We start from the raw sequence: 25,205 nt of genomic DNA, 5'->3' as shown, positions 1-25,205 counted from the left end.
CCACCCCCACCCCCCGGCCCGCCTGGCCCGGCCCCGCCCCCTCCCCGGATCCGATTACAGCGCGGCGGGCCCGCCCCAGCAGCCCCAGTGCCGCAGCCGCCCGCCCCGCCCCGCCCCGCCCCGCGCGGTCCGGCGCCCGGAGCATCCGCCGCTTCCGGGAGGGAGCGGTAGACCCTTCCCCTGCGGCTCACCAGGGGCCCCGGATCTTCCTTGTGTGGCTCTCGCCCGGCCTGTCCTTCCCGCCCAGCGCTTCTGCGGAGCTCCCCGCAGCCTTCATCTCAGTCCTGGCCGCGCCTCCGGGCTTCTGTCCCACCGCCCTCCGCCCTGCCCCGGCTCTTGCTTCTTCACCATCCTTCACTCTCGAGTCCAGCCCACCTAGACCCGCCACCTACGGCGTCCGCACTACCCTGCCCTGGTCCTCCCAGCAAAGGTTACCCGACCAACTGGAGGAGGGGCCTGAGATACGTGTGGCCCTTAAGCAACCTTGTCTCGTGATCCTTCAAATCTACTGCCAGATTCCTTTTGGAGCTAGGGTTCTAAGGGTCAGAGTGCCATTAACTCCTTTTACTAGGAAAGGGATAGGGGTGTGTGTGTGTGTTTGTGGGGGGGGGATAGTTGGGCCCGCCCTTCCCCCATCTCAGAGCAGATATTCTCTCCCCCTCTCGGTAATCGGCTCATGTGGGTCCCACTGACCTACACCTCCCCCCTCGGCTGAGTCTTTTGGCACCTGGATGTGTGTGGGTGGGGAGGGGAATCCAATCTCCCTTTCCCTCCATCTGGCCTAGTGGACAAAGGGCAGGGGGACCATCTGGTCCCGCCAGGGTGGGGGAGGAGCCCACAGTGGCAGTCCCAAGGGGAAGGGGGAGGGGCGGCGCGCTGGAGACAGCAAAAGCATGTGAGGTCTAATTGTATCACTTTATTCCAGGGACCTCCGTAGTCGGTCTCCCTATCCCACTCCCAAACCTCAGAGCAGGAAATGGGCTTGGCTGAGAAGATTCATGCTTGATGACCAGGGGAGGCGTGCAGCCCCCCAAGAAGAAGGGGAAAAGAAAAACGGGGAGGTTGAAAAGCAGAGAGGTGCACCTTCCCTTCTGAGGAAGCAATTCTGGTCTGGGACCAGTTGCAAGGGGTTAGTAAGAGAAACCTAAGGGGTGCTTACATTTTTATTCTGGCAAATGAATCTCTTAAAAGGCTCCCTCCTAGGGGTGCTTACATTTTTATTCTGGCAAATGAATCTCTTAAAAGGCTCCCTCCTTCGTTCGGGGGAACAGCACATGTACCTGTGTCAGCGTGAGATGCAATGCTACACAAGAACGTGGCATTGGGCCAATCATGTGGACCCCTGTGCTGCTCCCAAGGGAGAGGTTCTGTTTGGGTGTGGGATAAATCTAAACAAGCATACACTCGTGTTATATGTGGCCTTAAGGGTAGGGGAGCAAAAGGAATGGACTTCTCTGTAGAGCAGCTCAAGAGGGAGATGGACCAGAAAGTAAAGTAAGGCAGGAGTGAGAGCCAAGCGGAAGCCTGTAGGAGAAGCTCATGGATTACCCACAATCAGAGATCTCTCCTTGAATCCAAGGCTTTTCCCACTTGATTTTACCTCCTTGATCTGATCTGTCACTGCGAGAGAAAAGCAGAAAGGACAGCAAGACAGACAGATGCATAGACAGACCTGTTGCAGGTGAGGCACAAGCCAGAGACCAGAAGACAGCAAGAGATCCTAGAGCAGGCAGTCAGTCTGTCGTCCCTATCAGCCGGACTCAGTCTCAAGCTAGCTCCTGCAGGAAGTCCAGAAGCCCCGTATGCCACTCATCCGGCTTGTCCAAGTAACAGGGATGCCCTGCCCCTTCCATGACCAGCACTCTGTGGTTGGGCAGCTGCTTCAGGTGTTGAAAGCTGGAGGAGCCCATGGGGTCCTGGTCTCCATATACAATGAGAGTCGGAGTCTGAGAGGAAGGAAAGGGGACAGAGTCAGGGACTTGTCGCACCAGCCCACTTTACAAAGGTTAGCTTCAGGCCTCGCCACCACTTTGGTCTTTTCTTGCCCTCCTGAGGAGGAGAGAGAAGCTGATCCGGCAGGTGGGGACATGGCTTTGTACTTTCCCCAGAACACAGTTTATACAGAGGTTAGCATTAGTAATTCACCAAGTCAACCAAAAGGAGTCTGCAGAAACCATCCCATTGGTCACCCAGCTCCCACATGAAGATGGCCCAGGGATGGACCCTGCCTTGCTCCTGAGATACCACCTCCGTGTCACGTTCACACGTACACATATGCATGCGGTACCTTCACACGGGCGTAGTCAGCAGCATTGATCTTGTCTGTGCAGATAGGAGCCACCGGTACATAGCCCCGGAGCTGGGACTCAGGGGCCACGAGGAAGGGTAGTGCATACATGCCACTTAATGATGGACTGATCACAACTAGGGATCCCAGCTCCAAGGCATCCACCACGGCAGCTAGGAAGCTGCCAGGGGCCAGTTCCCCAATAGGGGCAGGGGCTGCTGCTTCCTTGGATCGCCCAAGACCTGCAGGGATTCGGGCATAGGAGAGACAGGGACAATGAATGGGGAGGGTCCCTTCCTCCAGCAAGTGCTCCTAGGTCAACCACTCCGTGCCCAGGTTCATATAACACCCAGTCGACTGAATCCATTCACATCCACCCACAGCCCAGTGTATTATATCGGTGGCGAGAATGAGACAATCCCTTCCACGTTTGTCTTCAAACTAACAGTGTCCTGAAAGGAGTGAAGCGTTGGAGTCTTTATCAGGACCGGTCTGAGTCTTCGTTCTCTGTTTACTCTAAAGATGACCGTGGGTGAGGCCTCTCAGCCCTCCTCAGCTGCACAGTTTCCCCCTCTCCTTAAAGGGGGTTTAAATATGTCATTTAAAGTTGTGCATGTTAACTGTTTAAAAGGCACCGAGCCCTGACTTGACCCTGGGGTGCTGGGAGATCACAGCTGAGGAGACTACTTCTGCAGTGGGACTTACCAGCCGCCCCTCCCCCACAACAACATTAGTGTAGATCTTCACCTCCGAGCTCAGCCCAACCCACTGTTGGAAGCAAGCCTGACCAGGCTGGAAATCTGCCCTTGAAACCTGAAACTGTATCAGCTCTAGCCCGTGAGGGGATTAGATCCTGTCAGATAGGCTATGTCTCCAATTCCTCACTAGACACTAGAAGGGGTGGGGCCTGGCGATTCAGGTTGTCAAGCAATCTGGAAGTGCCCAGCTCAAGGACTGTGCTTGCAAATAGGTGACCGGGTACTTAGCCATCCATCAGGCCCTGTCATGCTTCCCAAGGCTCTAGAAGGTTAGTGCTATCACCAGACGGTCAATATGGTTCTCTCCAGGTACTTTGCTTCCAATCAGCTGGGCACTCTCTACTGCTTGTCAAGTACTAGCTAATGCATTTCACACAGATGATCTCCTTCTGTGCTCACTAGGGACAGTCACCAGCAGCAGTGTGGTACCTACCATTACAGATGAGGGAAGGGGAATGAGCCCAGAGGCTTCGAGACACAGGCCCAGTACCAGTGAAAAACAGCAAATCAGTTTATTGACCTTTCTAGAGCAAGACCTGACAAGTTCAAAGGTCTAGCTACCTAACTCCGTCAAGCTCAGGGACCAGATTGGCTAAATCCTTCCAGCCCTCCGTCCTCAAGCTTTCCCCAACCCTGGCACGGAAGCCCTACCCCCAGAAGTACCTGGCAGATCAATGGCCACAGCCCTGTAGCCAGCCTCAGCCAGCCTATGCAGAGTACCCAGGTTCTGCCAAGTCTCAGAGGAGAAGCGGATACCATGTAACAGCAGCACAGAGAAGCGGACAGCCTGCCCATTGCCAGGCCGGGCCTCTCTGAAGAAAAGACTCTGGCCCCGCACCTGGATGGTGCCTTCACTCAGCTCCACATTGGCCATGCCCGATGGTGATGTGCCTGCAGTTCAAAGCCAGGCTGATGAGGAAGGAAGGAACCCCTGCCTGGGAGCGGCAGGGAGCAGTTAGGTGACTACCAGGTCTCTAGGATCTGAATTAAGGTCAGGAAAAGCACATATTTCTGCCGCTCAAACTTGGTTGCTTGATGCTGGACTTTAAGTGTCTTAACAGAAACATGGCAGAGTTACGAATGTCGCATAAAAAATTTAAGAAAACCTGCTGGGCGGTTGGTGGCGCACACCTTTAGTCCCAGTACTTGGGGGGAAGAGACAGGTGGATCCCTGAGTTTGAGGCCAGCCTGGTCTATAGAGTGAGTTCAGAGACAGCCAGGGTTACATAGAGAAACCCTGTCTTGAGAAGACAAAAAGGAAAGCTATGCAAAAAGTGAAGAATCAGGGTGGTCTCTACTAGTTAAGGTATCTGCTGCTAGTAAAACTGGTATATGGGTCTATTCAATACTAGCTCATAGATATTAAATGAAGCTATGTATGAGGGGAAAAACTTACACATGCCTTGGACATAGTGCTCAACCAAGGATAAATACTGTCCTGATTGGCCTCATCTAAACCAACACTATCATACTGTGGCTGAACTAATAACACAGGCAAGAAACCAAGTTTGTTTGGGATGAAGGCCCTTTTTCCAGAAGCAGAAACACATGCACCGGTCAGCAAGGACTTTGGAGTTTCTGACTGCCAGGGACGCGGGGTGCTCAGAGCGCTAGCCGCTGGAGCCCAACCAGTTGACGCTGCGGTCGCCCGCGCTGCCAAGGCTCCCTCGGCTCACTGGCCACAGTTCCGGATCCCTGAGTCTGTCTGGAGGGAGCACGAGAAGGAGGGGTAGCCCAGAGAGAAGTGACCTGGAGAGCCGAGGTGAGAAGACTTGGGGCATGTGGGTTCTGAGTGGAGACGCAGAGAGAGAGAGTCGAGAGTCCAGGGTGGTACCTGAAAATGTGCGTGGTCTTCCGCAGGAGAATGGCGTGTGCTGTTGGCGGGTGGGGAGAGCAGTAGGAAAGGGGCTGGGCAGGAGGTGGGAACAGGCCTAGGTGTTCCAGGCGCCCTCTCTTGGTCACAAGCTGCCACTAGGCTCGTCTGCGCTTTAACCCTCGGTTCTTGGATCGAACCTGTTTCCCCAAGCCTACCTCCACCCCCATGTGCACCAAAAGCAGTGTTGAAGATCTCGAAACCCTCAGCAATCTGCCCCACACGGAAATGGCTTGACTTAAAGGCGAAAGCTATTTCTGGTATCATTGCTGTCCGCCACCCCCCCCCCCATTCCAGCCCTCACCCCGAGTCAGGACAGTACAGGACGGGTTGTACACCTGTCATAAAGCTGACATCCTACATATCTGAGTGAAAGGTTCTGCCAAAGTTCAGCCAGGTGGCCTTGGAGTCTGTTCTGAGCCTGTAGAATGAATGTGGTTAATATCAACCTTGGCGAGGTACCAATAAGTAAGTAGTGAATCTTTTGCGCCCTTCAGGGCCTCACTGCCCCTCGCGAGGTCTGGTTGCAACACAGAGGCCTGAACCTGGGACAGACCAGATGTCGATCACAGGTTGCCAACCAATAATAAGTGCCCTGTACAGACCTCAACTCTGACCCAGCAGGGGAATGGGGAGAGTAAGGAAAATGCTTGGGCAGAAGCCTGGAGCTGATGCATGATAATAACATCATCTGGCACTTACGCTAGGAGAGTTCGGTGCCAAAAACTCTTCTGAGGCTTGACCTATCCTTAAGTTCTATGACAACCTTATGCAGTGGGTCTTTCCTAAACCCCATTTTGCAAACAAACCTGCTAAAATTGATGAATCTGGTGGCCCTCCACAGGTTCTCAGGCCTCAGGCCAAAAACAATTCGGAAAATCTGGGGCTGAGAGGGGCGGGCCTCGGTGCTTTAGGGCACCGCCCCACGTCCTTCCCTAGTAACCAGGCTTGGCCTGCAGCTGCATACTGCGCAAGCGCGCCTGGGTGGCTGGACTTCGGTCGCCAGCTTACCAAGGAGGAGGCTGTGCCATAACGCGCTAGGCTGTTTGGCAGTTGGCTCCGCCTAGGCCGGGCCCCGCGTCACCGGAGCCCTCCTGGTCACTCCTGTCAGTGCGGTGAGTGTCCCCAGGGAAGGAGGCAAGCAGGTTGTCCCGAGATCTGCCATCCTTGTCCCTGCCGCTTGGGGCAGAGTCCTTCGGAAGGCGCAAGCGCAAGGCAACACGTGTACAACAGTGTTCCTGTGCCCCTATGCACGAGAATGTCTGTGTGTTTTTGAAGGTCTGGGTATAAGTGCTTCTCTCCGCTTTGGCCGGGGTGGGGTGGGGGTGAGGGGCGCCTGGAGGTAGGTGTTTTCCGGTCTGCCTGCCTGCTTGTAGGTCTCTTTTCTGTTGATCGCTGCATATGACTGCGTGTATTTCCGAAAGTTTATGTGTGTCCCTCAGCTGTGCGTTTCTTCCCCCGCCTGTCCCTCCCCACCCCCAGGTCCTTGCTTGCTAGTAATATCTTTTTCCTTGCGTCTTTTTTCTTTTTTTAAACATTTATTTATGTTGGTGGGGGGACACATAGGGAGGTCAAGTCCAGACTTGCTGGAATCCATTCATCCTTTCCACGGCTGTGAATTCCAAGGATTAAAGTCAGATTGTCAGGCTTGTCAAGAGCCTTCACCTGTAGCTCCTCCCCTTTTCATATTTTATTTATGGGGGAGGATGTGTATGGAGGTCAGAGGACAGTTTCAAGAATTGTTTGTTTGCTTTCACTCTATGGGTCCTGGATATCGAACTTCCATGCCTGTGTATGGGTTGACTTTTAATTTTTTGAGACAGTGTCTCTTTATGTGACCCTGGCTGACCTAGAACTCCCTATGTAGATCAGGCAGGCCTCGAGTTCACAGAGATCCTCCTACTTCTGTCTCAGTACTGTGATTAAAACCATCAGCCACCGTGCCTGACTTACACATGGTTTTGAAATCCTATGTGTCCATCCCTCTGCCTGTCCTGATAACAAAAGTTTTTTGTTTGTTTGTTTGTTTTTTGTTTTGTTTTGTTTGTTTGTTTTTTGTCACAGACTAACATCCTGTGACAAAACGTTTCCTGTAGAGAGAAAACACATGTCTACTTTTTTTTTTTTTATTTATATGAGTACACTGTAGCTGTCTTCAGACACACCAGAAGAGGGAATCAGATCCCATTACAGATGGTTGTGAGCCACCATGTGCTCGCTGGGAATTGAACTCAGGATCTCTGGAAGAGCAGTCAGTGCTCTTAACCGCTGAGCCATCTCTCCAGCCCCAACACATGTCTACTTATCCCAGATAGGGAGCCCATGACAGACCCCAGCACGGATACCACCAGACTCCAACTCGTCGAAGCAATTATTTTTATCAAGGTTACTTACAGAAATATTTATGGGAGCAGAAAGGACTCAGAGACAGCTGTGTCACCAAGAGCCCAAAGCAGGGGTGACAGTTCACAAAACATGGAGCACACTGCACAGCCAGCAGGCAGCTGGACTGGTTGGAGAGTGCCTTTCCCAAGTGCCCCAGCTGGTGTGTAAGCCTCGTGTAGGCAGCTCGGCTGGTTTCTGCTTCTTCAGGGAGCTGGTGTGCTCTCGGACTCCTCTTTGCAGCTTAGTTTTATTTGGTGGGAGAGGGGTTCTCAGCTTTTGTGGTTTGCTCTGGCAGGGAAGGGCCTGGTGAATCTTGCCGGTTTCATGGAGTTCTTGGAACTGATTTCTGGTGGTTCACCTCCCTGCTTTGAGGAGCTTCTCTGCAGCATGGAATCTTTTGATCTTAGAGGAGACTGTTAACACACCCATGCGTGGGATTTTGTGGCTGTTACTGCAAGAGTCTGACTGCGTAAGCCACTGGGGATGCCAAGAGGCTGTTGTAGATTTGGGGGGATAGCCCTTTGAAAAGTGTGCAGAAGCGAGGCTTTTGTGTCTTTTATGAGAGTGTGCACTCCTGTGTGCCGTGGTAGAGGGGGCACTTCAGTAGCCCAAACGAGCACAGTTTAACTCCAACCTCCTTCACCTGCAGAACAGTCTGCGTCAGAACCCCTACAGTTGTCTACTCTTGGGCACTCAGGTTGCTCTGGCAACGAATGAAACCCCACCCCTTGATCCTGAAAGAAGCACAGGACACTAAGAGTGGTCCGTCCATCGGGATGCTCCGCCTCCTGGGAACCTGACTCCGCCTCCTGGGAACCTGAGCTAAAGCTTCGTGAAAACAAGCGTCCTTGGCTGCTCCAGTTAGGAAGAAGAGTGTGCTCTTCCTCCACCTGGCTCCTGATTTTCTATCAGCGCTGGAGGATCTGCTGCAGCCCACACACTGCCTGACTGGAGCTAGGGAGTGAGGCTTCCAGAAGAGTTCCACAGAGGTGCGTGTGGCCCCAGGTGGGCCCCAGCTCCTAACCCTACCCCACCACACACACTTTGTTTACACTCAGTAAAGATGCATCCAGAATCCCAGAATAAGACAAGCACGTGCATCTTAGGCCCAGTAAATGATGACAGGGACGCCCCCTCCCCACCAGCTTAGGTGGAGTGTCTTGTGAAAATCTCACAAGAAGCTTGGGCAGGTACCGGGAGGTTCTCCCGAGTTACGGAACTCAACTCAAGGCAGAGGGGGAATTCTCAAAGCAAGACCACCTGTCCTGCATGAGTTTAGCCTTCTGCGCTGACGAAGTCTCCCTACGGAGGAGTCCATGGAAAGATCATTTGGCGGAAACAGGGTGGAGGGGTGGGGAGTATCCTTCTCTCTGGCTTTCATGCTTCCCCTTCATTTCTAGACCCGCTCCAGTCCTCCCAGCCCCCACCATCTGACCCCTCAGCCATATGCCCAGAGTCCTCTGTGAACTGGCCCACAAAGGTTGAGGTGACCACGAACCATCCCCTCCTATCGTATGGCACAGTCTGCTTTTAGCAGTTTACTCATTGTGAGGAAAGACAATCATTTCCACGCAGGCCCTCAGTGGAGGTCTCTCTGCACACTTTGACCTTTAGCAGCCTTCACTCCTCCACCCTCCTCATTCCGCAGTTCATCCATCTCCTGCCAACACACTTGATCTGATGGTTTGGAAGCTAGCCCTGGGTCCCGGTTCCCCAGCTGCTACTGCAGCAGAGAACTCACCTGTGAGCCTGGATTCCTTGGCGTCAGAGAACTATAGGGATAGTCAGAGAACAGATAGGGATCTGCTCGCTGTGTTTTCTGTGGCTTCTGAGTGCTTAGTGTGGAGGCCCAAGCACAGAGGCTATGACCAGAAAAAGTAGCCTGAGAAGTAGTTGGGTATTAGCATCCAGACATTCATTCAGGGCAAAAGAAGGGAAGAGGGCTGCAGGTCTTCCCCAGCCTCTCTCTTCCTTTTTCTCCTCCAGGCTGTGTGGTACAGATCTTCATGAGCCGGTACCAGGCAGCCCTGTTGGGTCTAGGCCTGCTCCTCATGTTCCTACTGTACATGGGGTTGCCTGGCCCACCCAAGCAGACTTCCCAGCTCGGGAGAGGTCCTAATGTCACAGTCCTGACTGGTCTCACCAGAGGCAGCTCCCAAATCTTTTACCGGGAGGTGCTGCCGCTCCAGCAGACACACAGGTAAATGCTTTACTCAAGGGTTTAGTGGCGACCCCAGCCCAACTCACGGGTCTCAGAGCCTGGGAGGGCAGTGGAAGACCCCTGGGAAGAAGGGACACTGGCTGCTCCGGTCCCATACCACATGTTTCCCAATGTGTCTGCAGGGCGGAAGTCGTGTTTCTCCATGGGAAAGCATTTAATTCCCACACATGGGAGCAGCTGGGCACACTGCAGCTCCTCTCAAAGAGGGGCTACCGGGCCGTGGCCGTCGACCTTCCAGGTAAGAACCCCCACATCCGAGTGTAGAGAGGACCGACTGCAGTCGGAACAAAGGAAGTCACCAGAAGGGAGAACTGGAGGGGCGGCAAAACTGGGGCGTATGGGTCCCCACGTCTGGAAAAACCAGCTGCAGTTCACAAGAAAGCACTACAATAAAGACCTGTTTTTATTTCCTACCTTGAAAACTACACTGTGAGTTATTTATCGCAGGTCACAGAGAAAACAGAAAAGTGATTCATTTCAGGAGCAACCATCAGAGAGGATTTCCCTGTGCTTTTTTTTTTTTTTTTGGTTCTTTTTTTCGGAGCTGGGGACCGAACCCAGGGCCTTGCGCTTCCTAGGTAAGCGCTCTACCACTGAGCTAAATCCCCAGCCCCTCCCTGTGCTTTTTTTGATGTGATTTTTGTGGCTTTCCCCCCACCCCCACCCCACTGGGGGCAGATAACTTGTTAGAGTTGGTCCTCTTCTTCCGGTTTCTGTTACTGTCAAGCTTGGTAGCCCCTTTACCCACTCTACCCACTCACTAAACAACCCAACCTCACCAGCCTCGGTTCTTCTTCTTCTTCTTTTTTTTTTTTAAGATTTATTCATTTATTATATATAAGTATATATATAACCCAGAAGAGGGCATTGGATCTCTTTACAGATGGTTGTGAGCCACCATGTGGTTGCTGGGAATTGAACTCAGGACCTCTGGAAGAGCAGTCGGGGCTCTTAACCGCTGAGCCATCTCTCCAGCCCAGCCTTGATTCTTCTTTTTTTTTTTTTTTTTTTTTTTGGGAGCTGGGGACTGAACCCAGGGCCTTGTGCTTGCTAGGCAAGCGCTCTACCATTGAGCCAAATCCCCAACCCTGATTCTTCTTAACATTACACATGGACTATGCTTTTCTCTGGGTTTGTTGGTGTTTCTCGTACTGTGGATTGAACCCAGGGCCTCAAGAATGCTAGGCAGGCACTCGACCAACCGCTAAGCTACGCTCCTAGCCCCACGCCATCATTCTTCTCATTAAGAATGGAAAGTGTGGGGGATGGGAAGTAGGGGGATGGGAAGTAGGGGGATGAGGGTCGCCCAGGGACTAGACAGAGAGCTCAGCCTGGGAGCAATGAGCCTTCCTGCAGAGGATTTGAGTTTGTTTTTCTGATACCCGTGACAGGCAGCTCACAACAGCCTGTAATGCCAGCTCAGGGGACCCAATGCCCTCTTCTGGGTTCTGAGAGGACTTGAATTCACGTGCAAACCTACATGCAGGGATACACATATAAATTAAAAATAAAATCATTTTTTTAAGTGAAGTCTTTAGAAACCAATGCTACTTCTCTTTTGACTCTCTAAACAGCTGTGACAGCCCCCACTTTCAGGTATTTCCATGCATAGAGGTAACAGACAGGTGGGTTGGTGGTACAGACCTGTAATCCCAGATGCTCTGGAGGCTATAGCAGGAGAATCCCAGATTTAAGCCTGCCTAGACTACAGAGTGAGTTCAAGGCTAGCCTGACAATTTAGTAGAGACCCTGCCTTAAAATAAAAAATAAAAAAGGCCTGGGAATGTCATTCAATGGTAGAGTCCTTGCCTAGCATGTGCAGGATCCTGGGCTCAACCTACCTGTACAGAGACAGACAGACAGACAGACAGACAGAGACTGAAAGAGAAACGGACACAGACAAACAACATGCAGGCTATATATGGAGGTTGGGAGTATTAGCATCCTGCTTGTTTAAATGAATATATTTACACCTTAATTTCCTTGGTTACCCAATGACTTGTAGGCCAAGCCAGGTCCTCCAAACCTCCTTCTCTGTTATTAATGCTGCAGTGGAAAGCATGGGAGACATGGACCGGCTTCTTATGCACATTCCTCAATTTAACATTGTCATAGTCATAGTCACCTGAAGTGCTCAAATGTGTAACCCAAACTTCTCTAGACATTTTGTGTTAACTATAGGAGAGCCAGGCATGGTGGCACATGCCTCCAGCACTCAGGAGGCAGAGGCAGGTGTCTCTGAGTTTGAGGCCAGCCTAATCTATAAAGTGAGTTCTAGGACAACCAGGAATACACAGAGAAACTTTGCTGGGGCCCTGGGGGAAGAAACCAGAAACAAAAGACACAAAGGAATAGTTTCTCTGGGTATCAAGGACAATTAGTTAGTCAAATATAGCTGGTCTTTGATAATTTCTGGGTTCTTTTTTTTTTTTAATTATTTATTTAAAGTATACTGTAGCTGTCTTCAGACACACCAGAAAAGGGCATCAGATCCCATTACAGATGGTTGTGAGCCACCATGTGGTTGGTGGGATTTGAACTCAGGAACTCTGGAAGAGCAGTCAGAGCTCTTCATCTCTCCAGCCCTCTGAATTCTTCTTTTTCCCACCCTTTACCCCCCCTGGTTGTATCCCTTCTCGCTAGATAGAGAAAGAAAGATGGGAGGTGGGGGAAGATCTGTGAATCTAATTTCTTTCTTGTTTCTTTTTTGAACACGATTACTTACAAACCTCAACCAACCTCCCTGAATGATCACCAGCCACCAACCCCATCTAGCTGGGCTCTAGCATTTATATACCCTCTGAAAAGGTCCCCAACATCACACAATCCCAGAACCGTCTGCTGCTGGCAAAACCACACCTCTGATAAAGCACAAGACAAATCATAATCTGGAGCAGTGTGGAGCAGCTCCATATGGCCACACCTGAGATTAAAACAAAACATATTCTTTTTTCTTTTTTTTTTTAAAGATTTATTCATTTATTATATGTAAGTACACTGTAGCTGTCTTCAGATACACCAGAAGAGGGCATCGGATCTCTTTACAGATGGTTGTGAGCCACCATGTGGTTGCTGGGAATTGAACTCAGGACCTCTGGAAAAGTTAGTCAGGTGCTCTTAACGGCTGAGCCATTTCTCCAGCCCCAACAAAACATATTCTTACAATGTTTCTGTGCTTTTAAAAAGAAACTACAACTCCAGAATTATCACTACAAGCAGGGGATACACTGTCTTCCCTTTCAGAAAAGCTACAAAACAGTTTTATCCTTTCTTCAGTCTCTTAGGTATCCACTCCTCATCTCCTCTAATCTACATGAGACATGTTCCCCTCTCACCACATGGGTTCCAGGGATCAGATTCTAGTCATCCAGCTGGTGCTTTTTACCCAGTGAGCCACGTCACCTGCTAGAATCATGGTTTGCTTTGTCTTTTAGTGGACCTGTTATACTAGAAAAACTTGCTTCTGAGAATAGCTGGGGTAGAGTGTGCTGTGTCCTCTGCTCTTTTTCCCACTGCAATGGGCAGGAAGTCCTGAGCACTTCTTAGCTCCTCTGAGGTTGTGCCTGCTGCTGTTCCCAGGTTTTGGGAACTCAGCCCCTTCAAAGGAGGTGAGCACAGAGTCAGGCCGAGTGGAGTTGCTGGAGGGCGTGCTCCGGGACCTACAGCTGCAGAATACTGTGTTGGTGAGCCCCTCACTGAGTGGCAGCTATGCCCTACCCTTCTTGATGCAAAGCCACCACCAGCTATGTGGATTCGTGCCCATCGCACCCACCTCCACCCGGAATTACGCACAGGAACAATTCCAGGCTGTGAAGGTGTGTGTGTGTGTGTGTGTGTGTGTGTGTGTGTGTGTGTGTGTGTGTGTGTATGACTGGGGGGGGGTCTTAGAGAGTTGACCTCTGCAGTTCCATGGAAGAAGTAGAGTGTGGGACAAGTAAAGGAATAGCTGGTGGGTCGGGTCCTCACCAAGCCCCTGGATCAACAAGCTCTGGCCTTGCCCTGCAGACCCCAACTCTTATCCTGTATGGGGAACTGGACCACACCTTGGCGCGAGAGTCACTTCAGCAGCTCCGCCACCTGCCCAACCACTCCGTGGTGAAGCTGCACAATGCAGGTCATGCCTGCTACCTCCACAAGCCAGAAGCCTTCCACCTTGCCCTCCTTGCCTTTCTTGACCATTTGCCTTGAATGGACTCACTTCCCAGGACCCACCTCGAAGAGTCTAGACCTCCTCACTCTCCTCTTCCAGGGTGACAGTCCCTGGCTGTGATTGGGGGACAGGGGATCAAACCTAAACAGGACTTTTGTATTCCATTTCACAGGCACAATAAAGAAAAGCCTTTTTGTCTTGCCTGGAGAGTGATGTGTTTCCTGACTATGTGGGGAAGCTGGGAGTGGGAGGCAAGACTGCAGCAGTGCTGGGATTGGGAGGCTGGAGGCAGTGCTCCTGGGAGTCTAAGTGAGAGTGTAATACTTCCTTGAAATCTGTGCTCCCTTCTCTGCGCCTCAGTTTCCTCCGCTGTAAAATGGCCTGGTAACAGTGTCTAACAGGGGGAATGATTGTGGGGTTGAATGTGGGTGATATAGGACTGGGGGAGCAGGAAGATGAGTTACTAGGACTTCAGTCCCACTGGGGTCGGTAGGGAATATAGGTCACTTCCCAACTGCGCTGAGTGAAAGCAAGGGAGAGTACATGAAGGTGGAGATGGAGTGTGGTTTAAGAATTAAAACTGGGGGCTGAGGATTTAGCTCAGTGGTAGAGCGCTTACCTAGGAAGCGCAAGGCCCTGGGTTCGGTCCCCAGCTCCGAAAAAAAGAACCAAAAAAAAAAAAAAAAAAAAAGAATTAAAACTGATGTTTAACCACCAAACCTGCTTGCTTCCTTATTAAGGGTGAGCAGCCAGAGACTTCAACCCCAAGGGTGAGATGAACCCCTCCTTGATCCTCCCTGCCAGTTCCCTTGGTTCCAGGGTTGAAGTCTTCTGCCCCTTGTCCCTCCCGGAGCTGGCTCAGCCTCTGGAACAGAGGGCAGAACTCTCTGGGAGTACAAAGGACAGCTAGGTAGGAGCACAAGTGGGCAGCTACAGTTACAAACCGCTTGTGGGTGGCCAGAGGAACAGTCGTGCCTCTGTTTCTCGCTCAGCTGGAGGCAGAAGAGCTAAGAGTTCAGTGTAGGGTCAGCCAAGCTGCTCTTTCCTTCCCCCTCTCCCATACTGAGAGGTGTGCCGATTGTGCTTGGCGCTCTGCACCTCCACCACCTCAGACTAGCAATGTCACACATAGGTTCTATCCACAGTTACACGGATTTGGCCACACAGAAACTCGTGGACAGAGTCGCACGTTCTCCCATCCGGGTATTTATATTTCATTTATGGTTATGGCACTTTGCCAGACACCCACTCTGCCTGACCAGGGTTAGAACCCCATGGGCACATCAGCCTCCTGGAACTCACAGAGTTGGGAGGGCAGACACTAAACAAAAACCTCACTACAGGAGGAGTGTGGTAACCTAAGGGTGGAGTGGGGTCTCCCTGAGGAGTGGAGGCAAGAAAGGGCAGAGAGGACAGGATGCGCTTTGCAGGCAGGCACCTAGAGAACAGAGTACCCAACGCGCGGCGGTGACTTTTAGCGCCAGGCCCCGCCCTCTTTTCTCGCCCTATCCGGAGGCTGCAAGGGGAGGAGGGTTCCCTGGGGGCGGGACCATCCTGGGCTGGCGGTCCAGGCTCCAGGGCGGGGTATCGGTAGGGCGGAGCTGGCCTCAGTGAGGAGGACCCAGTGGGTGGATCCCGGATCCAAGCTTCCAGTTACCCAGCGCAGGCCCCACGCAGAGCCTGGCAGGGACAACGGCGCCGGCTCCGCCACGGGAACTGGGACAGCCCATATAGTCTTCGGTCTCCGCCCCTCCACTCCGCCCAGGCCACGTGGTGGGTGGCCCCGGGCGGTTTTGAGATTGTGACCTCGGTGGACCCTGAGTTCCGGCCACAGTCTCAAGAGGGCCCTGAGAGAGGAGAGCACTGGACTGAGACCTGAGGAGAGCACTGGACTGAGACCTGGAGAGAGCAAGGTTGGGGGACCTTAGGGAGGGGTTGAGGAGTATGGGGCTCCGTGGCTCTGTGGCATAAAAGCCCGACCTTTGGGAGAAATATTTTGAGGAGGGTATAGGGAGTCAGTGTCTCATTCAAACCAAGTTCTCCTAAACTGGCTCTGTGCACCAGCTTTCTCTTATGTCAGGTGGGCACTCGGAGGATCAAACTGACTTCCAGGCACTCCTTCGAGGATTAAATGAGGGAATGTTTAGAAAGCAGCCAGCACGTGGCTTGGCACAGAATGGGGGAGTCAAACCCCCATAGGAACAACATTGGAAAGGCCAGAGTTCAGGTGCAGACCACGGGCCCCAACTTCCGGGGCTGGGAGTAGTAATTAACTATTCACTTTACCCAAGCCAGCACGCCGCGTCATGACCACCAAGGGTCCTGAGTCTGAGCACCCCTCCGTGACGCTCTTCCGCCAGTACCTGCGCATCTGCACTGTGCAACCCAATCCTGACTATGGTGAGAATGAAGGGTCTTAGGGCCCGTGATGGGGCTTCATGGGCTGGGAGAATGCTGTACATTACCTTCAACACCTGCCACCCTGTGGACCCCGACTCTGCTGTTTCTGCTGCCTCCCTTCCTGTTGCCATGCCCTAGGTTAGCTGACCAAGGCAATGGGTCCCACTATGCACCCACACTTTCCCTATGCTGTGCAACTTCTAATGGTTATGCCTGGCAGCTCGTTTAAGGAAGGCGTGGCTTCACCTCACTCCTCAAAGGCCAGAGTGGCGTGTGGAGACTGGGCCAACCATCCCTGGTCTAACTCTACCAAAGTTGTACAAAGGCCACAGTCCTTAGGGAATCTGGCTTAGTGTGGCTAAGGATCTTGTGCGTGGGTCCAAATCCTGTTGTAGGATTTACAAGCTGAGTCTCTTTATCTCTGACTTCTCTATCATTAAAGAAAGATAACACCTGACCTTCACAGAGGGTCACTGATGAGCCAAGAACATGTGTTCCTTGGGGGACACAGGTGCAGATGTCTCAAGAGGTTTGAAATTGTGTTGGGGAAGCAGCTATACATCTCTGGGCTGCCTAGGCCAGTGGGTACCAGCAAAAGCAGTGCCAAGGCTCTCTGTTTTCCCAGGGAGTGCGGTCACCTTCCTTGAGGAGAGAGCCCGCCAGCTGGGTCTGAGCTGTCAGAAAATAGAGGTGAGCCTGGGGCCTTGAGCAGGGTGGGGCCCTGGCTTGGGGACACCCTGTCGCCTGGTGCTAACTGCTTCCTGCCCTGATTCTGCAGGTGGCGCCTGGCTATGTGATCACTGTGCTGACTTGGCCAGGCACCAACCCGTTGCTTCATTCCATCTTGCTAAACTCCCACACAGATGTGGTACCTGTCTTCAAGGTGTGTATGGAGGGATGTGTGCGGGCCTGGAGGACAGACACAGTGTAGACTTCAGGATTCCCCAGGGACCCATGGTGCTGATCTCATCCACTGACTCGTTTTGTTTTGTTTTTCTTGAGACAGGGTCTTAACTATGTAGCTCTGACTAGCCAGGGCATGTGCCATTATACCCAGTTTACCCACCACTAACTCTTAACGTTCTTATGGCTCCAAGCCAGCAGCCTTTGTCCAGTCAGGGTTTTGTGTTAGGGACGGGGGTGGCGGCAGGAGACAAGTGGGGGATGGAAATCAGGTAGCTGGGGTTTCTAGCCTTCCGTCTCTCTCAGTTCAATTCTGTGGCGGACCTCTCTTCCCACCTCTGCCCTCAGGAGCATTGGCATCACGACCCCTTTGAAGCCTTCAAGGATTCCGAGGGCTACATCTATGCTAGGGGCGCCCAGGACATGAAGAGTGTCAGCATCCAGTGAGTAGCCTCCTCCCAGATCACCGCCGCTGGCCTTTCGGAGTCAGCAAGAGCACAGGGATGTGTTGGAAAACCCGAGTCAAGCAGGGATCATCTTGACTGTCTGTCTAAAGCAGAAATGGCTGCCGTGGCCATTTATGAATGGGGAAACGGGCCCAGAAAAGGGCAGGGAGTTTTCTGGAGTCCCTGAAATAAATGGCAGCCAAGTTTCTAGGGCACAAGACTACACCATGCACACCCTGAGCACTTAACTTCTGCTCCTTTAGGTACCTGGAGGCCGTGAGAAGGCTGAAGAGCGAGGGCCACCGGTTCCCCAGAACCATCCACATGACATTTGTGCCTGGTAGGAGTGGCTTGGGGAGGGGCATCTTTGAGAAGGGGAAGGAAGGTCTGTTAGGAGGCTTCTCACCTCACATCCCTGACACTTCTTTTACAGACGAGGAGGTCGGAGGTCACAAGGGGATGGAGTTGTTTGTGAAGAGGCCTGAGTTCCAGGCTCTGCGGGCAGGCTTTGCTCTGGATGAGGGTGAGCAGGTTGGCGAGCCTTCCACAGGGGTAGGGAGGCAGCACCGGGAAGCCGAGTCACTCCACCCTGTACACCCACTTTCTCCCTCAGGCCTGGCCAACCCCACTGATGCCTTCACCGTTTTTTATAGTGAACGGAGTCCTTGGTGTGAGTATGCGTTTTGGGGGAGAGGGGTGCTGCTTGCTGCCTCCTTTCCTGTAGCCATCCCCCAGGTCAGCTGACCAAAGCCACCAGTCCCACTGTGCACCTTTTCTCGTGCTGTCTAGCTTCCCCTGCTTACTCCTAGTTGAGGAGCATCTTCACCTCACCCCTCACCCGCCTGTGCTAGCCAGGTGCAAACTCAGCCAGAAAGAGCTAGGATTTGCACAGCAGAGGATCTTCTGGAAGTTGATGCCTGAGGCATCCAGACTTTTTTGCCTTCCTGGGTTCTGAGGGCAAGCTCTTGACTTTGGCTGGCATCCTGCTGTAGGCGGTGGGCTCAGAGATCACAGTGTGTCTCCAGCTCTCTAATGCTGATAACTCTCTTCCTCCCAGGGATACGGGTTACCAGCACTGGGAAGCCAGGCCATGCCTCACGCTTCATTGAAGATACAGCAGCTGAGAAGTTGGTGTGTGGCCCAGGGGGAGCCTGGGCATTCGGGAGGCTCTGTCCCTGGGACAGAGCCACTCTTACACCTCACCTCATACTCTCCTAGCATAAGGTTGTAAACTCCATCTTGGCATTCCGGGAGAAGGAGAGGCAGAGGTAAAGGCAGCCTAAGAAGGGGGTGGGGTGAGGGGGCAGCTCTGGAAGGCTGTGCAGGACTTTTGACTTGGGCTACCTTGCTACCTTCTTTCCTTTGCAACGCCTGCTCTCTGCCTCCCCCCAAACCCCAACCAATGCAGGCTGCAGGCGAACCCTCACCTGAAGGAAGGGGCCGTGACTTCGGTGAATCTGACTAAGCTCGAAGGTGGTGTGGCCTATAATGTGGTACCTGCTACCATGAGTGCCTGTTTTGACTTCCGAGTGGCGCCAGATGTAGACATGAAGGTGCCGCCCCCACCCAGGTTTGAGGGAGAGAGCCTGGGCACTCATCCCGTACTGGAGGCTCAGCTCATACCCCTTCCTTCAGGCCTTCGAGAAGCAGCTGCAGAGCTGGTGCCAGGAAGCGGGAGAGGGGGTCACCTTTGAGTTTGCTCAGGTATTGACTTGGGACCTATGATGAGGGAACCACAGGAGTTGGAGCTTACTAGGTCTGGAATTATGTAGGACCCCTGCAGATATCTGGCTGACTCCCTAACCATGAGAGATGTTTCATTTACCCAGTAAGCAGTAGATGCAAAGACCATTCTGAATGGTAAGGGATAAAATGGCGGGGGGTGGGGAGGGTCTTCTCTTGCCTCATGTTCGCGGCAGCATGGAGCAGGGAGGCACGTTTGCAACCTTTGATAGGAAATCTGGAGTGTGGCTCAGTTGGTCGAGTGCTTGCCTAGCATGCCTGAAGCCTTAGTTTGATCCCCAGCACCCTCCTAAAGGAGGAATGTGACATAAGCCCATGAGCAATCAGAGGTGGAGATCAAGGCCAGCCTTGGCCACTTAGTGAACTCAAGGCCAGCTGAGACCCTATCTTAGAAAGCAAAACAAAGGCAAGCTGTGGTGGCTCATGCTGTTAATTCCAGCACTGCAAAAGTAGGCAGATCTCTTGTGAGTTTGAAGCCAGCCTGGTCTACATACTGAGTTTAAGGACAGCCTTAAACTCAGCCTGTGTTTTGAAAGAAAGAAAGAAAAGTTACTGTGATATGATGTGATTGTGCCCGCATGTGGTCCGGGAAAGTAGGACCTTGTATTCAGAGAATATGTATTCTGCCGGTCTGAGGCCCAGGGTGCCTGCACAGCAAACATTTGGGCTAGGATCTGAAGAATAGAGTAAAGTAAATGAGAATGAGGAAGGACCCAGACCTAGGGCACTGGAAGGACTGGAAGAGGACCTGGGGCTGTCTTGGCCTCCGGGAAGCCCGGTAGGTGGGTGGGTGTGCCCTGTGCCAAACACACCACATTGTGTGAGAGTCAAAGCCCCATGTCCTTGTCATCCCTTCCCTACTCCAGAAGTTTACAGAGCCTCGAATGACACCCACTGATGATACGGACCCCTGGTGGGCAGCTTTCAGCGGGGCCTGCAAGGAAATGTGAGCACTGCCCAGCCCTCTTCTGATAGCCCACATCTCAGAACCTCTCCTCCCTGTTGCCTCCCCACTTTCCCACCGTCCTGTGGCCCTCTGGTCTCTCTCCTGCCCTCATCCCCATTTACCAGGCTCTTCTCTGATCAGGAACCTCACTCTGGAGCCGGAGATCTTTCCTGCTGCCACTGACAGCCGTTATATCCGAGCGGTGAGCTACTCACTCACAGGGCAGGGCCAGGCAGTGGGGAGTCTGAAGGCTGCCTTTCTCCTAACAGCTTTTTCTCACCCCTCCAGGTGGGGATCCCAGCTCTGGGCTTCTCGCCCATGAACCGCACACCCGTGTTACTACATGACCATAACGAACGACTGCACGAGGCTGTGTTTCTACGTGGAGTTGACATATATACACGCCTAGTTGCTGCACTTGCTAGTGTGCCCGCTCTGCCTGGTGAAAGCTGAGCCCCAGGCCTTCCAACCCTCATAGCTTTCAGCCCAACCACTGCCAAGGATCTGTTGCCCCCGCCCAGTAATAAAGCCAGTGTTGAATGGGATGTTCTTTATACTGTTGGACAATCATGGAGTAGATTTGTTTCTCTGGGGACTTAGTAGTACTATACATCTGTGCCCAGCTGGACACCCTAGTTCCTGTGTCATGAACCCAGTGTTCTGACCTGCAAGGTCCAAATACTGTTCCCATCACAAGTGGATACTGAGGGTCTGGAGAAGTGGTGTATTGGGCCATGCCCAATAGTGTTATCAGTGTTATCCAGGGCTCCAGGAACTGAATACTGAGGTAAATTCCATAAGCACAGGGGAAGGAAGACAGAGCTTTATCTATACCTTAGTTCTAGACAAACATCCGAACCCTGGCCTGTCACCACTGGGTGTTTTCAGTAATGAGCCCTGCTCATGGTAAGGGACCAGTGCTTTGAACTTACATGTTGAACCTTGCTGTCTTTGCACTGCGGTCTTGCACTAGAGCTGTGGCTCCCTTATCGGGACACAGACCCCAAAAGGGACTATTTTTCTCATAGCTGCAAGGCTGCCTCTCCTGGCCTCCATAGCCATGTGATCATTTTCATACATGGATAGCAAGAGTACCACCACACCTCAGAGTCACCCTATCACAGGTTAGCTCTGTGGCATTACAGCATCCCTTTGAGCAACCAAAGGGTCCAGGGGTGGGTTAAAGCTAGTCCTGGAGGTTCCTGGTACTCAGGAAAGGATCCATTCTGTTCTACAGAACACCCCAGAAACACCAGTCATTTGCTGGTTTGCTGGGAATGGTGGTTCGAGGCTGCAATCTTTATACCCTGGAAGATTACACATCTGTCAAGATCAGGTTTGCCTGGTTGGTTTTGATCCTAGCTGTCCTCTAACCTACACTCCAACAGGAGTACCATGGCACACACTTCTCTCTGGCACACAAAATGTAAAGAGAAAAGGTTCAATGCCAGCCTGGGCCAATGCATAGTCATGAGATTAGCAGTGGCTCAGTAGGTAAACATTTGCCAAGCTAGTTTGATCCCTCGGACAGTCCACAAGCTGTCTTGACCTCTACCCAGAACATTAGAGAAAATTAAAGGTCTGCATGCCTGTGCTACCCCCACCCCCAACCTAGAGGCACGGCCAGCTACTGGGGTGATAATATGGCATCTCTGTCCCTTCCCAGATCCAATACAACCTACCAGTGGCCTCTAGCCAGGAGCAGTCCTGTCAGACCAGAGCATAACTAACAGGCCAACACCTTATTTCCGAGGTGCCAATCTTCTGTTTACTACACTCCTCTCTTGTAGTTCAGGATCCTACCTCAGGGCTCCAACCTTTCATCTCTAAAAGACTTATTTTTCTCACCACTGCAACCCCTTTCCATCCAAGGCTTAATCAGCTCTCGCTCCACACCAGAGGGCAGCAACTCCACCCTCATCCCACAACAGACACAAGCTAACAGATCTTGTCTCAAGTTTATTTGTAAAAACAGCATAGGACACTGGTCATCTGCAGATAGTGTGTAGGTGGGTGTGTCACAGCAGTCTGTCTGTCTTCACACTGGCAGGAGCCTGTTCTATGGGGCCTTCACAGGGGCCTGGGCACCCTTGGGAGCCTGGGCTGGAGCTTTGGCCTGGGCCTTAGCTGGAGCTTTGGCCTCTGCCTTGGTTTGAACCTTGGGCTTTGGTTGGCAGAGCCTACGACCCTTGGCCATGTAGCTTCGAATCTTCTTCCCAAGCTTGGGGTGAGCGATGAAAGCCAGACGGCTGAGTTTGCGGCTGGAGCCCTTTGGCATCTTGGGCTTGACAGCCTGAGGCTTCACGAGGGCCTTGATGGCCTCTGCTCGTGCACTCACTGCCTTGGCATTGTTGGCCTGCATCTTCTTCAGGCCTTTCTTGTTGTGCTTCTTGGCAAAGCGCATGTTCCTCAGAAACTTGGGGTCGACCTGGAAAACAGAAAAGATACATGAATTAGCATATAACAGCCCCAGCTCCTTTCCTCGAACCTCTACGGACAAAGTCGATATTTTAAAAAGAGCATTAAGTTAACCTTAACCGTGAAAAGGTCATATAGTGTGACTTCCAGATATCCAGCTGTTTCCTGAGACTCTCCTAGGGCCACCCTCCCTACCTCAGTTAAGAGTGTCAGATACCAAGCCTGGTCCATCAGATTCACATCAGAGCAAGGTTACAGGCAGCAAACAGACCAGGTGCAGGCTCAGTTATCCCCAGTCTTATGCTGGGTATGATCTAATGTACAGAATTAAGGCTGGAGAGATGGCTCAGTGGTTAAGAGCACTGACTGCTCTTCCAGAGGTCCTGAGTTCAAATACCAGCAACCACAAGGTGGCTCACAACCATTTATAATGCATTTAGTTTCTTAGGAGCAAGTTACATCAGGGACTGGGAAAGTCAAAGCTTTTCTGAGTCTGGCAGGGGAGAGCAAGGAACAGAAGGTTCCTTGGGAAGCCATTACATCAAAGGGCAGTTCTAAGAGTCACCAGAGGAGGTGGGCAACACCTTTAATCCCAGCACTCCTGAGTACATCTCTCTGAGTTCGAGGCCAGCTTGGTCTACATAGGACAGCCAGGGCTATACAAAGAAACCCCATCTCCTCCCCAACCTCCGCCCCCATGGGATATTTTATGATCCGCTGTATTTACTCACCCCTTTAAGAGATTCGTATCTTTGTGACCGGGGTTTCTTGATGCCATTTCTGTGCCATTTGCGGGCTGTAGGGTGACAAATATTTACAGATCAATAAAATGAGTTATGTTCTAATAAGACCACCTAACATCACGGTTGGCACAGTCCTTTTGAGAATACTCAAGGAAGGGGTGCAAAGCACTGTGGGCATCTCAAGCAGGTTCCTGGCCCCCAAGTTTGTAATCTCAAAAGTACCTAAATATACATCAGCTTCAGGCTCACCTGAAGGGAGACCTGTCCTCCCTTCAGCTCTAATCTAGTCACCCTAAAGCAATCTTTGCTAGGGTACAGGCACCAGCTAGAGACCAAGGAACTTACACTGGTTGTGTGTGGTGTGGTTCTTGGACTTGGCCATGTCTGCACCTGCAGGAAAGACATGAGATCAGTTCTGGGACCTGACCAGGACACCTCGGCCGCCCTGAACTGGTGCAACGTGAAGAAACCAGAAAAAGGCTGCAGCAGAAGCTTTCCGATTTACGACATCCACCAGCCCGGCCGTACTCACAAAACGGGACCCTACCTCTCAAACGCAAGCAATGAGGTCCTGAAACTAAGTTTGCCGGCCCCAGGGGCCGCTTTTTCCTTCATCCATTCCCTGAGGACGACCGGGCAACCACCCCCGCCCGGCAGTCTCTACGCCCCCATAGTCGAGCAGCCGCCCGCCCTGTCCTTCCTGCGACCCGTGTCGCATGCCCGTGACCCACAGTCGCCGTACAATCACGGATGGAATCGGATGCCGTAAGGCCAACACTCACGGTAAGCCGCGGCTCCCGCAGCGCCTGGGACCGGAAGAGAAAGAGAAAGGCCCGCTGTGCAGCACGGGAAATAGGGCCGACGCCGCCGGAAGGTCCAACGGAAAAGCTTCCCTCACGGCTGGCAGAGAAAAAAGGTTCCAAGGCCGGAAAAAGCTGAAGCATAGACAGGGGAGGGGTTAGAGCCTGACCCCGCCCTCTGCAGTCTCACGGATTTCTTTCTTTGCTTAACTCCTCCCCCCTGTTTTTGACAGGATTTTTCTTGCTCTGTAGACAAGGCTGGATTATAACTCTCCATCATCCAACTGCATCCTTATGTTTCTAAGGTTAAGAGCGTGGTCCTCGCTTGGACCACGACGGCGGCCAGCCCTGTGTCTGTCCTCTTCCTTCACTTCCTCCAGTGCCGACTTCGCTCCTGGGCCAGACTTAAAGACCCGAAAGCCAAGGGAGCCTTTGAAGGATGAATGTTACAGAGCGAAGAATTTGTGTTCTTAAAAACCTCACCTGGCTCCTGTGTGTAATGAACTGTAGAGGGCAGAAGAGAGGAGGAAGAGCTGGGAGCTGAGTGCAGATTGCCACACAAGGGTGCTGGCTGCCTGAAAATGGTGAAGAATGAACTAGGAAAAAGAATAGACTAGATTTGGGATGCCGAAGATGACAGAAAAGGGGCAACTGTAGTCCAAGTCTGGTTCAAAAGCGTACACAGAGTGGCAGTTTTGCGGTTTCTTTTTACATGCACTAAATGCGAGATGAAGCCGGTGTGGTGAAACAGGCCTGTAATTGCAGCTACTTGGAGGCTGGAGAATTTAAGTCTGAGATACAACTGAATAACTCAGGTAGACCTTATCTCAAAAACAAACAAAAACAAAACAAAACAAACAAACAAACAAACAAACAAACAAAAACCCTCACCTTATACTGTCAGGATATCCCAGCACTCAGGTAGTGAGTTCCAGAGCAGCCAGGTAGCATGATACCCCGTCTCTAATTGTAGCTCAAGCCTGAATTCAAACCCTGTATCCAAGTGTGGAAGGACAGGATAGACTCCTGAGAGTTGTCCTCTGCCTTAAACACCCACATATAGGCTCATAAAAATAGTGATTTTTAAGGATTCAAAAGCCAGGAGTGGTGGTGGACACTTTTTTTTTTTTTT

At 52.1% G+C, this 25,205-nt stretch overlaps 4 protein-coding genes across 24 annotated transcripts; 2 read left to right on the top strand and 2 right to left on the bottom strand.

Moving 5' to 3' along the window:
- Nucleotides 1-896: 896 nt before the first annotated feature.
- Nucleotides 897-5,800, bottom strand: Abhd14b (abhydrolase domain containing 14b). Of its 2 annotated transcripts, none has more exons than XM_087561375.1 (4): nucleotides 5,728-5,800; nucleotides 3,709-3,936; nucleotides 2,288-2,529; nucleotides 897-1,946 (listed from the first exon to the last, which is right to left on the bottom strand). In XM_087561375.1, exons 2-4 carry the CDS (start codon nucleotides 3,917-3,919, stop codon nucleotides 1,767-1,769), a joined length of 633 nt encoding a protein of 210 aa, XP_087417501.1. In that variant the 5' UTR covers nucleotides 3,920-3,936; nucleotides 5,728-5,800; the 3' UTR covers nucleotides 897-1,766. The 2 variants fall into 2 exon arrangements, with proteins under 2 accessions (XP_087417501.1, NP_001007665.1); NM_001007664.1 differs by lacking the exon at nucleotides 5,728-5,800 and adding an exon at nucleotides 4,880-4,939 and having other exon boundaries at nucleotides 902-1,946.
- On the top strand, nucleotides 4,729-13,881 carry Abhd14a (abhydrolase domain containing 14A). 16 transcript variants are annotated; one of them, XM_087561361.1, is made up of 7 exons: nucleotides 5,909-6,196; nucleotides 7,599-7,772; nucleotides 7,953-8,292; nucleotides 9,290-9,503; nucleotides 9,647-9,762; nucleotides 13,104-13,339; nucleotides 13,530-13,881. In XM_087561361.1, the coding sequence occupies exons 4-7, from the start codon at nucleotides 9,310-9,312 to the stop codon at nucleotides 13,710-13,712; spliced, it is 729 nt and encodes a 242-aa protein (XP_087417487.1). In that variant the 5' UTR covers nucleotides 5,909-6,196; nucleotides 7,599-7,772; nucleotides 7,953-8,292; nucleotides 9,290-9,309; the 3' UTR covers nucleotides 13,713-13,881.
- A 1,449-nt stretch (nucleotides 13,882-15,330) lies between these two features.
- Acy1 (aminoacylase 1) lies at nucleotides 15,331-20,668 on the top strand. Of its 2 annotated transcripts, none has more exons than NM_001005383.2 (15): nucleotides 15,331-15,587; nucleotides 15,970-16,074; nucleotides 16,700-16,764; nucleotides 16,853-16,957; nucleotides 17,326-17,420; nucleotides 17,687-17,763; nucleotides 17,857-17,946; nucleotides 18,037-18,093; nucleotides 18,481-18,554; nucleotides 18,642-18,691; nucleotides 18,832-18,976; nucleotides 19,059-19,127; nucleotides 20,033-20,112; nucleotides 20,254-20,314; nucleotides 20,401-20,668. In NM_001005383.2, exons 2-15 carry the CDS (start codon nucleotides 15,981-15,983, stop codon nucleotides 20,563-20,565), a joined length of 1,227 nt encoding a protein of 408 aa, NP_001005383.2. In that variant the 5' UTR covers nucleotides 15,331-15,587; nucleotides 15,970-15,980; the 3' UTR covers nucleotides 20,566-20,668. The 2 variants fall into 2 exon arrangements, with proteins under 2 accessions (NP_001005383.2, NP_001380767.1); NM_001393838.1 differs by having other exon boundaries at nucleotides 15,966-16,074.
- A 1,383-nt stretch (nucleotides 20,669-22,051) lies between these two features.
- On the bottom strand, nucleotides 22,052-24,100 carry Rpl29 (ribosomal protein L29). Of its 4 annotated transcripts, none has more exons than NM_001446377.1 (4): nucleotides 23,821-24,069; nucleotides 23,619-23,663; nucleotides 23,262-23,326; nucleotides 22,052-22,540 (listed from the first exon to the last, which is right to left on the bottom strand). In NM_001446377.1, exons 2-4 carry the CDS (start codon nucleotides 23,653-23,655, stop codon nucleotides 22,172-22,174), a joined length of 471 nt encoding a protein of 156 aa, NP_001433306.1. In that variant the 5' UTR covers nucleotides 23,656-23,663; nucleotides 23,821-24,069; the 3' UTR covers nucleotides 22,052-22,171. The 4 variants fall into 4 exon arrangements, with proteins under 4 accessions (NP_001433306.1, NP_001433305.1, NP_058846.1 ...); NM_001446376.1 differs by having other exon boundaries at nucleotides 24,016-24,069; NM_017150.2 differs by having other exon boundaries at nucleotides 24,056-24,069.
- Nucleotides 24,101-25,205: the final 1,105 nt, after the last annotated feature.

The sequence above is a fragment of the Rattus norvegicus genome, chromosome 8, assembly GCF_021556685.1.
Source record: "Rattus norvegicus strain SHRSP/BbbUtx chromosome 8, alternate assembly SHRSP_T2T, whole genome shotgun sequence".
NCBI lineage: Eukaryota > Metazoa > Chordata > Mammalia > Rodentia > Muridae > Rattus > Rattus norvegicus.
This window is presented reverse-complemented; position numbering and strand designations above follow the sequence as displayed.

Bases quoted from the DNA above. Each gene is read 5' to 3' on its own strand.
- Rpl29 (XM_087560717.1), bottom strand. From the start codon at position 23,655: ATGGCCAAGTCCAAGAACCACACCACACACAACCAGT. The intron at 23,327-23,618 runs GTAAGTTCCTTG...GTCACCCTACAG, and splicing joins CCACACCACACACAACCAGT to CCCGCAAATGGCACAGAAAT. The intron at 22,541-23,261 runs GTGAGTAAATAC...TCTGTTTTCCAG, and splicing joins GATACGAATCTCTTAAAGGG to GTCGACCCCAAGTTTCTGAG.
- Abhd14a (XM_087561360.1), top strand. From the start codon at position 9,310: ATGAGCCGGTACCAGGCAGCCCTGTTGGGTCTAGGCCTGCTCCTCATG. The intron at 9,504-9,646 runs GTAAATGCTTTA...ATGTGTCTGCAG, and splicing joins CCGCTCCAGCAGACACACAG to GGCGGAAGTCGTGTTTCTCC. The intron at 13,340-13,529 runs GTGTGTGTGTGT...CTTGCCCTGCAG, and splicing joins AACAATTCCAGGCTGTGAAG to ACCCCAACTCTTATCCTGTA.
- Abhd14b (XM_087561375.1), bottom strand. From the start codon at position 3,919: ATGGCCAATGTGGAGCTGAGTGAAGGCACCATCCAGGTGCGGGGCCAG. The intron at 2,530-3,708 runs GTACTTCTGGGG...GAATCCCTGCAG, and splicing joins TGTGGCCATTGATCTGCCAG to GTCTTGGGCGATCCAAGGAA. The intron at 1,947-2,287 runs GTACCGCATGCA...CCTTCCTCTCAG, and splicing joins CTGACTACGCCCGTGTGAAG to ACTCCGACTCTCATTGTATA.
- Acy1 (NM_001005383.2), top strand. From the start codon at position 15,981: ATGACCACCAAGGGTCCTGAGTCTGAGCACCCCTCCGTGACGCTCTTC. The intron at 17,421-17,686 runs GTGAGTAGCCTC...CTGCTCCTTTAG, and splicing joins ATGAAGAGTGTCAGCATCCA to GTACCTGGAGGCCGTGAGAA. The intron at 17,947-18,036 runs GTGAGCAGGTTG...TTTCTCCCTCAG, and splicing joins AGGCTTTGCTCTGGATGAGG to GCCTGGCCAACCCCACTGAT.